Source organism: Erythrolamprus reginae, chromosome 3 (assembly GCF_031021105.1).
Source record: "Erythrolamprus reginae isolate rEryReg1 chromosome 3, rEryReg1.hap1, whole genome shotgun sequence".
Taxonomy (NCBI): Eukaryota; Metazoa; Chordata; class Lepidosauria; order Squamata; family Dipsadidae; genus Erythrolamprus; species Erythrolamprus reginae.
Window position 1 is genome coordinate 202,106,005 of NC_091952.1, and position 12,217 is coordinate 202,118,221.

The following is a 12,217-nucleotide window of genomic DNA, read 5'->3' on the forward strand; positions in this document are numbered from 1 at the left end:
TCTCCCCCCTGCTATTTAATATCTATATGAAACCACTGGGTGAGATCATCCAAGGGCATGGGATGAGGTATCATCATCATGCTGATGATACCCAGTTGTACATCTCCACCCCAGGTCCAGTCAGTGAAGCAGTGGAAGTGATATGCTGGTGCCTGGAGGCTGTTGGGGTCTGGATGGATGTCAACAGGCTCAAACTCAACCCTGACAAGACGGAGTGGCTGTGGGTCCTGCCTCCCAAGGACAATTCCATCTGTCCGTCCATTACCCTGGGGGGGGGAATTATTTGCTAACAATCGATCTTAATTCCATGCCCGCCAAAAAAGCCAGGTTTTAACAGCTTTCCGGAAAGCCAGTAGGGAAGAGATAATGCGATAGGGAAGAGATAATGCAGCATCCACGTGGTCATATGATCAAAATTTGGACCCTTAATGATGATTGCAGTGTCCTGGGGTCATGTAATCATCTTTTGCAACCTTCAGAAAGTAAAGCCAATGGGAAAGGCAGATTCATTTAACAACTTCACTGATTCATTTAACAACTGTAGCAAGAAAGATCGTAAAATGGGGTAAAATTCCCTTAACAACTATCTTGCTTAGCAATGAAAATTTTGGTCATAAGTTGAGGACTATGATATACTTGCTTAGGAAGCCAACAAACAATTCACTTGCCTTTTCAATATTCAAGGTTCTATATGTACTTTATATCCCCTTCTCCATCCCACAAATCTAACAGAGAATTAAAAATGTTTAATAAGAACTGTATACATGTACATCTGATATGGTATGTTTGTATCTAGGATGTTTGTCCCAACCAGTTCATTGGTTTGGTCTTAAGATTGTCAATTAATAATGATACTCTTTTTTCACTGTGAATAAATATAATTGGGGTGCATTAGAAAATTATATTGTGCAATATTGGAATTATTTCTGATATCATATATTTTTGTTCCCTAGGAACCTGGCAGCAAACCACTTGGAGTTGCAAGAAAACAATTGGCTCAAGGGTGCAATAAAAGTAGTACTGACAATTTAGAGTGAGTCTTCCTTTTTTAAAAAAGAAAGGAAAGATCATATTCTCCCACATATTTATTAATATAGAATTATATTTGGATATATTCCTATAAGTAATTTAGTCTATTATGTGTGATAAGTGGATAACTACTAAGAACATATTATTCTCAAAGATAATAGCCGGTTTTAAAAATTCCTTTTCTACAGAAGATTGCCTGCTACCTACTTATATTTTCTATAATGTTGAGTCTTTAACAGCTTTTTCATGAGTCCCTAAGTACCTGAATCTGCTGCTCAATTTATGAATCTGTTGTATTGTTAATTTTAATTCTTTTAATTCTTACTCATAAATGCTCATACATTTCAAAGATTTAAACTTTTTAAAATGTAATCAGCCTAAATATTTTTTGTGGGAACATGATATAAATAATATATATAGCAAAATCATTAAAAGTATTTGCAGACAAAAAAGTCTTGTTTTGTAATTTCCTTTAAACTTATGTATTTATAAATTTTAATTCTGTTCAGATTTTCCAACTCATCTGAGGATCTTTCTGTACCTACGTGGGATTCCAAGACACCTTCTTCTGTTTTGGGGGCATCTGCCAATATTAAGAGTAGCTTAGTTTTCTCTTCATCTGTTTTAGCAGCTGAGAAAAAATCAAAACTGAAAAACAGCTCCATCAACAGTTCTTCCCTTTCAAGATCTGAGAAAGTGAGATCAAAATCTGAAGACATTCCTTTTATGAGCCTTGGAGCTGAAATAGCAGCAGTTCTCAATCAAGCCCCAATTAGTAGACAAGTGGTTTTGAAACAGAATTCAGAGGAATCCATAACATGTGTGACCAATACACATCTGGATAAAAGTGACATCATCAAAGGTGGCTTCTCTCTTGCATCACAGAAAAGAAACAGATATTCTAAGAGGAAAAAAAATGATGACAAGAGCAATCATGTAATCCGCTGTGAAAAAGAAAATGCTTTTCCGTCCCATGCAGATGTTTTTCCTATTGCCAGAGATAGCACGATTGATAAACCTTTGGATCTGTCCGATCGCTTCTCTGATTTTCCCTGTGAAAAAATAATTGCTGAGAGTTCCAAGATAAAAATCAAGCAGGCAACTATCCATGATGTTTTTCAACCTATAGTGAAAGATTCTTCATCTAAAATCACCAACAGTAATTCTGTAATGAATGAAGAAGATTCATCAGAGGATCCCTATGTACAAGAAGCAATCCTAAAATCTCTTACCAAAATGTCCCCAGTGAAAGAGTCTGAAATAAAAGAGGAAATTGCCAATTTTTCTAATCCACCTTTGCAAAAAGATGACAGTATAAAAGTAAGTATGTGATTAAGGCATTTCTTTTCTAATGCACCATTATCTGAACTCTTGAAGTTTTTGAGAAACTAAAAAATAATTTCTTCTTGTAGAGATTTTGCAAGGTACACAGGAGATTACTTTTGTTTTCTGCATATAGCCTTGATGCTCAGAAGATAAATGAAACTGAAAATATGCATAGGCAGATAGTAATTCTATACTAAAAAATAGGATGTTGCTTTTTTTCACTTGTTTTGGTAGGAGGTTGCTGGTGATCATGAACTAGTACACAAAAGAATAAGATCGGGACATGGAATGGGTGAGCCAGCATCGGTACTTCAGCCAAACCCTTGCAGGGTGACAAAAATCACACAATTTGAACAAGGTATCTTTTTACTCATAAATTTATAATTGAATAGCACTATGACAGGTTTTGAATCTAACTCCTTTGCTGGTTTCTTTCTTCTTCTGTTCAGTTCTGTTCTGATTCTTGGAGACTGCCCGAAAAGGTCCCTGCAATTTTCTTGGCAAGGTTTTTCAGAAATGGTTTGCCATTGATCCTTCCTAAGGCTAAGAGAAAGTCATCGGCCCAAGGTCACCCACCTGGCTTCATGTCCAAGGCGGGACTAGATCTGCCAGTTTCTAGCCTGATTCCTTAACCACTACACCAAACAGACCCTTTAGAATTATTATCTCTGGTACTGTAAAGTAATGTAATACAATACACTACTCTGGCATTATTGCTGGTATTATCAGGAATATTTCCGACTACAGATCTTTCCATGCTGTTTTTATTTCTAGGATCTTCTTTTAAGTTATTACTTGCATATTCTCTTGTATAACTCTTTGTGTTTATGACACCTAAAGTCTGTAATTATACAGGCTACAATTTATATTTTATATCAGATTACTGTAAGTATGGAATTTTGTTGCTATAGAACAGTCATTACACTTAAAACTTTTCCAGATAAAACATCTTTGGAAAATGCGCAATGGAGTATAGATCCAGGAGCTGATCTTTCTCAATACAAAATGGACGTTACTCTGATTGACACAAAGGTAAGGAATTTTACACTTTTGCTCATTGAACTTAGCTGAATAAATTAGACTCCTGATCTATTAAGAATGAAATAAAACAAAACAATCATTTTTTTCTCAAAAGTAAAATTTAGGCTAAATTAAAAATGATATACATTATTGATAATGCAAAGTGTTACAGCTAATCCCCAAACATAACTTTACATTGAAACAGTATTCTTTATACAATACGCATAGAAACTGTTTCATGTTATTTAAATCTCTAAACATGTACAGGTAATCCTCACTTAATGACCATTTAAAGTTATAATGAACCTCTCAAAAGGGACTTACAATTCAATTCAAAGTTCCAATAACCCCCCCATGTAGTCATGAGACTGCACTTTGGGCTTTCAGTAACTGGCCCACATGTATTTCTTTGTTTGTTAAATTTCTTGCCACCCATCTCACTAATAGTGACTCTGGGTGGCTTACAATATAATAGCAAAGTTAAAAAGTGCTAAAAAAAAACCCAAATATAGAATAAAAGATTAAAATTTAAGAACCAAGTTGAGCATGAAAGTGAGAACCCTATCTATCCCATCAGCCATCTCCAGACCAAGGGGCACAGCTAAGATTTTAAACTTTTTGGGAAGGCTAGGAGTTGTTGTGGCCAGACCCTTCAGCAGCTGAATCAGAGGGAATGGAGCTGGCAGAGAGACAGAGAAAGAGAAAGAGAGACAGAGGGGGATCCTGGGCTGTTTGTCAGCACTCGGATGGAGAGTCAACAGTCCCCACGTCTGGAGGTGGCTGATGTGGAAGAGGAGGAACAGCTGGGTCCAGTGCCTGATGCACAGATGCGAAGAAGGCAGAGAAGAGGAGAGTAGTGGAAATTCATAGGTCGATCCTTGGGAAGGAAAACCTATCGCTGCTGGCAAAGCCACACCCTAGCACTGGAGATAAAAGCAGGGTATGGAGATAAAGAGATGTGGCAAGCAACAATTCATTTCCCTGCTGGACAGACCTCTTAGCCTATAGTGAAAGAGTAACTCTTTTCTGGGGCTGCTGGAGCTCCTAATAATGGAATCAGTGCTTCAAATATAGAGGGTTTGTTGTGTTTGGGGAGCAGAGTCAGAACAGGAGTGTGGGGGCAGATCTTACCAGTGATGAAAAAGCACCAGAAAAGGCTCTTCTTCTTTCTTAACTTCATCATTTACTATTTTGGTCATTATAATCCATTAAAAATGGGGGAAGTTGTGTAAATATATCTTTAGAAACCTTGATACTTTAGAAACTGTCCTTCTGAATTTTCATTTGTAATCTGCTTGTGAAATTTATATTAAAAGAATGAATGTAGGAATTCCTTGTTTTAGAGAATTATTTGAAGAATATCTTCATTCTGACATGCCACTAATAATGTCATCCATAACTTTAAAAATAAATTAAAGTAATACTGTATCCAAGCAGGTTTTTGGCAGCAAACATTTGCTTATCTATCTTACCTATATAGATCACCAATTTATATACAATCGTAATCAGCCTCTTGGAGGATTACATTCATGTTAAAAGTACTTTGGCTTTTTAAATGAGAAGAGATACTTCAGAATGTTGTTCAACCAATTGCTGATAGATATATAATATAATTATATATAAATACTTAAGTCATAAGCCTAAAGTAGAGAAGTTCAGAATTCAACTTAAACTTTATTTTGTATAATGAAATTGCCTGATATATTTGGGAGTGCAGTATTACTCCTTTGTTTTTCTGTTTCTTTGGATCACCATGAAAATATAGTTCCATTCCTGTCAATTATAAACAAAATTGACATAATTCTCTTCATTTATAAAAGTGCTTAATGAAATTTATTTGTTATAAACTCCAAATCATGCTTATACTTGTTTAAAATACTTGCTTAAAATATGAAAAAATTCTATGCCTTTCCAAGATTTAGAAAACACAAATGTTGAGGCTTTGATTAGGATTTCCACATTGTGCAGCTGCTTTGTATGATGTAGCTCCAAAGATTTGGGATTGTTCCCAAAAAGATGATAAGTATAATATTTGTTTTTAAAATGTTGATTTAGATTTATTGATAATTTGTAAACAATTGTAATTGTATTTTAGGAGTATTGTTTTAATGTTGTCTATTTAATTTTGTAATTAAAAGGAAGGAAATCAAACAAGAATTGGATCAGAGACCCTGGACATGGACCATACGTATATCAGTGATAGTATTCTATTAAGAATAAAAAAACAAAGACAAAAAGAAGTAAGCAGTCCAGGTAAGTTAATTTTTGTTTATTATATTTTTATTATTCAAATAGTCATTAGGAAGATAATCTTAATGTACCTCTACTTATGGATTTATGACTCTACTCCATAGATGCATCAAAATAGCAATTGCATCAGGATTGCAATTAATAGGGAATGATGGTAGTGCATCATTAACTCAAGTGAAAGGATAAACTCTGCCCCAAACAAGCTACATCCTCCTTCTTGAGATCCAGAGTTTCAACATTGTGTGGGAAAGATACCGTATTTTCCGGCGTATAAGACGACTGGCCGTATAAGACGACCCCCTAACTTTTCCAGTTAAAATATAGAATTTGAGATATACTCGCCGTATAAGACTACCCCTCTTCTGTACATCATAGACCTGACTGAGTCTAGGTCTATGATGTACTTGCATTGAGAAAAAAATCATTTCTGAACATGATAACACAATATTTTAATTACTAATGATGAAGATCTTATTGTTAAAATTATGAATGAATTATTTAGAGAGAGAGAGCCAAGTGGGAGCACTCTTCTGTCTATCTCTCCATATGTCTCTGTCTATCTGTCTTGTCTGCCTCTCATATTTCTCCTCACCACAATTAAGTTTATTATTATAACTCATCATAATTTGTCAACACAAAAAGGTGAACCTGGCTATTTTCCTTTCTCCTACCATCTATTCTGCAGGTGTCTTTCAGTCTAACATGCAGCATGCTGACACCTATGTGAGAATCTATTATGGAATGAGAATCTGTATGTGATATCATGATATCGCAATCCAAACAGCCCATCCGTTTTTTCCTCTTTCCGCACTTTCTGTCTTTATCCTCTTGCAATGTCACTTAAACAGATTTTAACTTGTCGGGTTTAATTAGTGACCCTGCCAATTTTCAGTACTGTGCAGTGTGCTATGATACAGAGCAGGGTGAATAATATGACCTCAGCTTTTAAAGTTATTTTAAAATGTTGCCTAAGAAATATGAAAAGATGATTCTTTTTGGAGGAAAAGTACATTTTCAATGGTTAAACATAAGAACAAATACAAACAGGCAGAAATAAATGCATCCAGTTTAACATTCAATCATTTCCCTGGCTCTTTTTATTGAAATGAACAAGTTCATACATTCAATTTTGCAACCACTAATAATGTTGGTCAAGTAGGTACAAAAATACCTGGGGAAATGATCAAAGTCTTTCTCTCTCCCTCTCTCTCTCCCTCTCTTTCTCTCTTGCTATCTCTCTTTCTCTCTCTTTTTTTGCTTTCTCTCTTTCTCTCCCTCTCTCTCTCCTTCTCTTACTATCTCTTTCTCTCTCTTTCTGTCTCCCCTCTCTCCCTCCCTCTCTCCCTCTCTTGCCATCTATTTCTCTCCCTCTCTCTTTCTCTCTCTCCCTATCTTGCTATCTCTTTCTCTCTTTCTTTCCCCCCTCTCTCCCTCTCTCTTTCTCTCTCTCCCTCTGTTGCTATCCCCCCTCTATCTTTCTCTCTCTCCCTCTCTTGCCATCTCTTTCTCTCCCTCTCTCTTTCTCTCTCTCCCTCTCTTGCTATCTCTTTCTCTCTTTCTTTCCCCCCTCTCTCCCTCTCTCTTTCTCTCTCTCCCTCTGTTGCTATCCCCCCTCTATCTTTCTCTCTCTCCCTCTCTTGCTATCTCTTTCTTTCTCTTTTTGCCCCCTCTCCCTCTCTCTTTCTCCTTCTCTTTCTCCCTCTGTTGCTATACCCCCTCTCTCTTTCTGTCCCTCTGTTGCTAACCCCCCCTCTCTCTCCCTCTCTTGCTATCTCTTTCTCTCCCCCCCTCTCTCCATCTTTTTTTCTCTCAGCAGCGGCAGCAGGGTGATCAGCTGTGAGGCGGAGCTACGGAACTGAGGCACGGACGGCGGCGTGTGGGTGAGCCTGCGCTTTGCGCAGGCTCGCCCAGCTGGGAGGCGGTGTTCGCGCCCCCCCAGCTGAAACTGACGTCCGGCCGGGGCGATTCTTCCCCGGACAGGCAGCGTGTGAGCGAGCCTGCGCTCCGTTCAGGCTCGCCCAGCTGGGAGGCGGGGTTCTCGCCCCCCCCAGCTGAAACTGAGGTCCGGCCGGGGCGATTCTTCCCCGGCCGGATAGGCACGCTTGTGCTGCCAAAGGCAGCGTGTGGGCGGGCCTGCGCTCGGCTCAGGCTCGCCCAGCTGGGAGGCGGTATTCTCGCCCCCCCCAGCTGAAACTGAGGTCCGGCCGGGGCGATTCTTCCCCGGCCGGACAGGCACGCTTGTGCTGCCAAAGGCAGCGTGTGGGCGGGCCTGCGCTCGGCTCAGGCTCGCCCAGCTGGGAGGCGATATTCTCGCCCCCTCCAGCTGAAACTGAGGTCCGGCCGGGGCGATTCTTCCCCGGCCGGACAGGCACGCTTGTGCTGCCAAAGGCAGCGTGTGGGCGGGCCTGCGCTCGGCTCAGGCTCGCCCAGCTGGGAGGCGGTATTCTCGGCCCCCCCCAGCTGAAACTGAGGTCCGGCCGGGGCGATTCTTCCCCGGCCGGACAGGCACGCTTGTGCTGCCAAAGGCAGCGTGTGGGCGGGCCTGCGCTCGGCTCAGGCTCGCCCAGCTGGGAGGTGGTATTCTCGCCCCCCCCCCCCCCCAGCTGAAACTGAGGTCCGGCCGGGGCGATTCTTCCCCGGCCGGACAGGCATGCTTGTGCTGCCAAAGGCAGCGTGTGGGCGGGCCTGCACTCGGCTCAGGCTCGCCCAGCTGGGAGGCGGTATTCTCGCCCCCTCCAGCTGAAACTGAGGTCCGGCCGGGGCGATTCTTCCCCGGCCAGACAGGCACGCTTGTGCTGCCAAAGGCAGCGTGTGGGCGGGCCTGCGCTCGGCTCAGGCTTGCCCAGCTGGGAGGCGGTGTTCTCGCCCCCCCCCCCAGCTGAAACTGAGGTCCGGCCGGGGCGATTCTTCCCCGGCCGGACAGGCACGCTTGTGCTGCCAAAGGCAGCGTGTGGGCGGGCCTGCGCTCGGCTCAGGCTCGCCCAGCTGGGAGGCGGTGTTCTCGCCCCTCTCAGCCATCGCAAATAGGTGCCACTGTCCTATATCCGGCGTACAAGACGACCCCCCACTTTGGAAAAGATTTTCAGGGGTTAAAAAGTCGTCTTATACGCCGGAAAATACGGTATTTAAATCAGTTCCATCTTCTGTTTCATTGAAGAGTATCCTATTAAACAGATAAGAAACCCAGAGCATGTATAGATGTAACGACAAAGAAGTTGAACCGATAAGACTGTAGGGAGAAAATTCCAAAGCAAGCAACTCAGCGCCAACCCTAAGAAGAAATGGCAACCTTTGGAGCCACTCTTCAGTGCGCAAGACTAACTGAAAAGACACCAAAAGATTGGTGGGGAGTGGGGGGAACCTGACCAGAGAGTCTGCAAAGAAGCATGCAACAACCCAGGTGGAGTGCTATAAACCAGTTGTAGGAAGACAGGAGCATAAGTGCTGGGTTAGGAGAGATGATTAACAATATAACAAAAGTATATGGAGTAAAAAGGGTTTTCAAGTATAAATGGACTGTGTAAGGCTACAAGAGCTGAAGACATGGGGAAAGCTTGAAGGCTGAAGGCAATTCTCTTACATCCAAAATACAAGCAAAGTGGGAGCTTCTTCAGTAGATATTATCTTGCTGTCTTTTAATAAGCATATAGGTTCAGAGCCTATTCTATTTATTTAAAAAGTAGATTTGTATGCCGCCCCGAGTCTGCGGGGTGGTGCAGCAGGTAGAGTGACAATCAATGTAACGTCTTTGAACAAGGGCATACAGGGTACTCATTGTTTACCAACCATACATTCAGTGACTGTTTAAAGCTGTGATGACACTAAAAAAAGTGGTCCTGATGACTGGTCTTCAAAGTTCTGGACATTGTACTATATGCAGTCACATGATCTCAATTCAAGTACTTCGCAATTGGTTTGTACTTATGATGGTTGCACCACCTCATGATCATTATTTGCGCCCTTCCCTGCCAGCTTCCCACAACCACAGACAATGGGGAAACCAGCAGGAAAGGTTACCAGTCACCCTGGTAAGAGCCCCCAGCCTCTCTGTACTCCCACTGCATTTTCCATTACCTGGCCATGCTGCACTTACCTAGCATCACTGCACCCATCTCACCCAGTTTGTGTGCAGCCATGCTCTTTCCCTGGGACTCCCATTAGTTCCTGCTTACTGACTCATACAATTTAGGGTTACAACAGCAACCAGGACTGCCAGGATTGTCATCATCAAGCAATGTAGTCACAAGATATTGGATCTTATAATTGCATTGTTTACAATAGCAGTCCTGGTTGCTATCATAACATACAGGATTACCTGTCAGTACACACATTAATTTGGATTTTGAAAAATTTTAAACTGCTCATCTCCCTCATGTTCAATAAAGAAATAGAATTGAGCCAATAGAACCAATAGAACCAATGAGCCATTCCTTTGAAACAATGCTAGGAGTCTCTTAGAACTAATATATAATTTTTAGCCATCCTATTTAAAGAGGAAAAATCAGATGAGGAAGTGTTTGTGTTCAACTAAAAACTTTCTTTAAATTTATTGTTTGTTGCTTATACCTTATTGTTACTTGTATTTGTAGAAGAAGAAGAAAGAGAAAAGGATACGTTAACAGAAATGTTTGATCAGACAACTTATGAAGAATATAAATCCTATTTAGAAGGTGACAATCTTCCAGAATGTGACCATAAGAATTCTTCTGAGGAAGAAGGAAAAGAAAAAAGCACCATACAAAGTATTTTACTTGTTATTAGACCAGTAATTCATTGTCTGTGGCTGAAGACAATTGCTTTATTGTGTTGCATAGTTTTAATGTTGGGTTTAAAATGTTTTTTAATATTAGATTTGTTATTCTGCGTTATTTTGTTGTGAGCCGCTCCGAGTCCACGGAGAGAGGCGGCATACAAATCTAATAAATTAAATTAAATTAAATTTATTTTGAATACACATAAAACATTATTTTTTAAAAAATTAACTTTTATACTCAGAGAAAATGTATTCATTGTTACAAATGGTTATAAATCTAGTCATATTAAGTCACATATAAAGTTAAATTTATAATTATATCATATTCTTTCCAGTATTGTTTATGGCTTAATTTATATCTTTTCAGGAGAAAGAGACAAGCAAAATATAATGAAGCAGAAGGCTTTTGTGGAAACAAATTTTAAAAGTGTTGAAAGGTATTCATGGAATCAAGTTTCCTCAGAGTATAAATATTAGTTACATTTTTCCCACAGATGATAATGTGGCAAAATCAAAGTTTAAGAATTTAATCAGCTTTTAAAATAATCCTAAAAGTAATAAAATAAAAGGTATAAAATATTTTGATGTATTATTTTGAAATTTCACACAAATAAAATACCTCTCTAAGAGGTGTTTTTAATTTTGGAATTTCTCTTCCCCAAAGAATATATTCAGTAATCTGCCAGTTTTTGGCTAATATAAGGAATATCATTCTGATATCAATAGAATTTTAGTTATTGTAAGATTTCTTTTCCTTTTTCCTTTTTATTATTTTTGTTGTAGCAAAACAAACAAATACATATAAAACTGGAAATATATTGAGAAATAGTATAACTACTAGACTGTTTTCATGATTCTGTATTGTGTATATTTATATTTAGGGACAAAATCAAATTTTGACAGCAATGGACAGCGTGTGTAATTTTTTAGCAACATAAAGTTTATATCCTTGTTTTTCTCTGCTTACACTGCAGAACAAATCTTGCATTGGATTTTCCTCATATTGAAGTTGTGCGGAAAAAAGAAGAAAGAAGAAAATTACCTGGCCACTCTTGTAAAGAATGTGAGATAGTAAGTATACAGTGGGTCTTATGACCACAATTGAGCCCAAAATTTCTATTTCTGAGCAAGACAGTTGTTAAGAGAGTTTTGCCTCATTTTACAAGTTTTCTTGTCACACTTAAGTGAATAACTGCAGTTGTTAAATTAAAAACACCCTTGTTAAGTGAATCTGGCTTCCCCTTTGACTTTGCTTGTCTGAAGATTGCAAAAGGTGAGCATATTGCACTAGGATACTGCAACTATCATAAATACATACCGCTTCACAGTGCTTTACAGTCCTCTCTAAGCGGTTTACAGAGAATAAGCATATTGCCCCCAACAATCTGGGTCTTCATTTTACTGACCTTGGAAGGATAGAAGGCTGAGTCAACCTTGAGTCTACTGAGATTCAATCTGCCAAACTGCTGGCAGCCAGTGATCAGCAGAAGTATCTTGCAGTACTGCACTCTAACCACTGCATCATCGAGGCTCTATGAGGAAGCATGAAGTGCTCCAAAATCTCCTAGTAGAGGCTGCGTTGACCCTGGACTTAATGAAGCATAGTGGATCAACACCAGCAGATGACATGGCTCCCCAAATCTGTACACAGACTATGGAAACTTCATACTGGACTTCAAGCATCTTGTGCCTCTCCATCGTTCCTTCATACTCTGGATCCTTTGTTTCCAAATGAGATGCAAAAGTTTCCACAGTCTGTTTTGATTTGGGGAACCATGTCATCTACTGGTGTTGGTAGGGTGGATTGCGAAAAATGGCCCGGCGAGCCTACCAGAATGT

The 12,217-nt window shown here is 39.8% G+C and overlaps 1 protein-coding gene across 3 annotated transcripts in view; it reads left to right on the forward strand.

Moving 5' to 3' along the window:
* RBBP8 (RB binding protein 8, endonuclease) overlaps positions 1-12,217 on the forward strand; it is a 52,942-nt gene that overhangs the window by 34,828 nt on the left and 5,897 nt on the right. For 2 of the 3 annotated variants that reach the window (XM_070747627.1, XM_070747626.1), the window contains exons 10-17: positions 954-1,033; positions 1,539-2,349; positions 2,590-2,713; positions 3,296-3,387; positions 5,514-5,628; positions 10,215-10,367; positions 10,746-10,815; positions 11,353-11,449. In XM_070747627.1, the coding sequence (XP_070603728.1) occupies positions 954-1,033; positions 1,539-2,349; positions 2,590-2,713; positions 3,296-3,387; positions 5,514-5,628; positions 10,215-10,367; positions 10,746-10,815; positions 11,353-11,449 (1,542 nt within the window). The remainder of the gene's footprint in view (positions 1-953; positions 1,034-1,538; positions 2,350-2,589; positions 2,714-3,295; positions 3,388-5,513; positions 5,629-10,214; positions 10,368-10,745; positions 10,816-11,352; positions 11,450-12,217) is intronic. The other variant, XM_070747628.1, reaches the window with a different exon arrangement.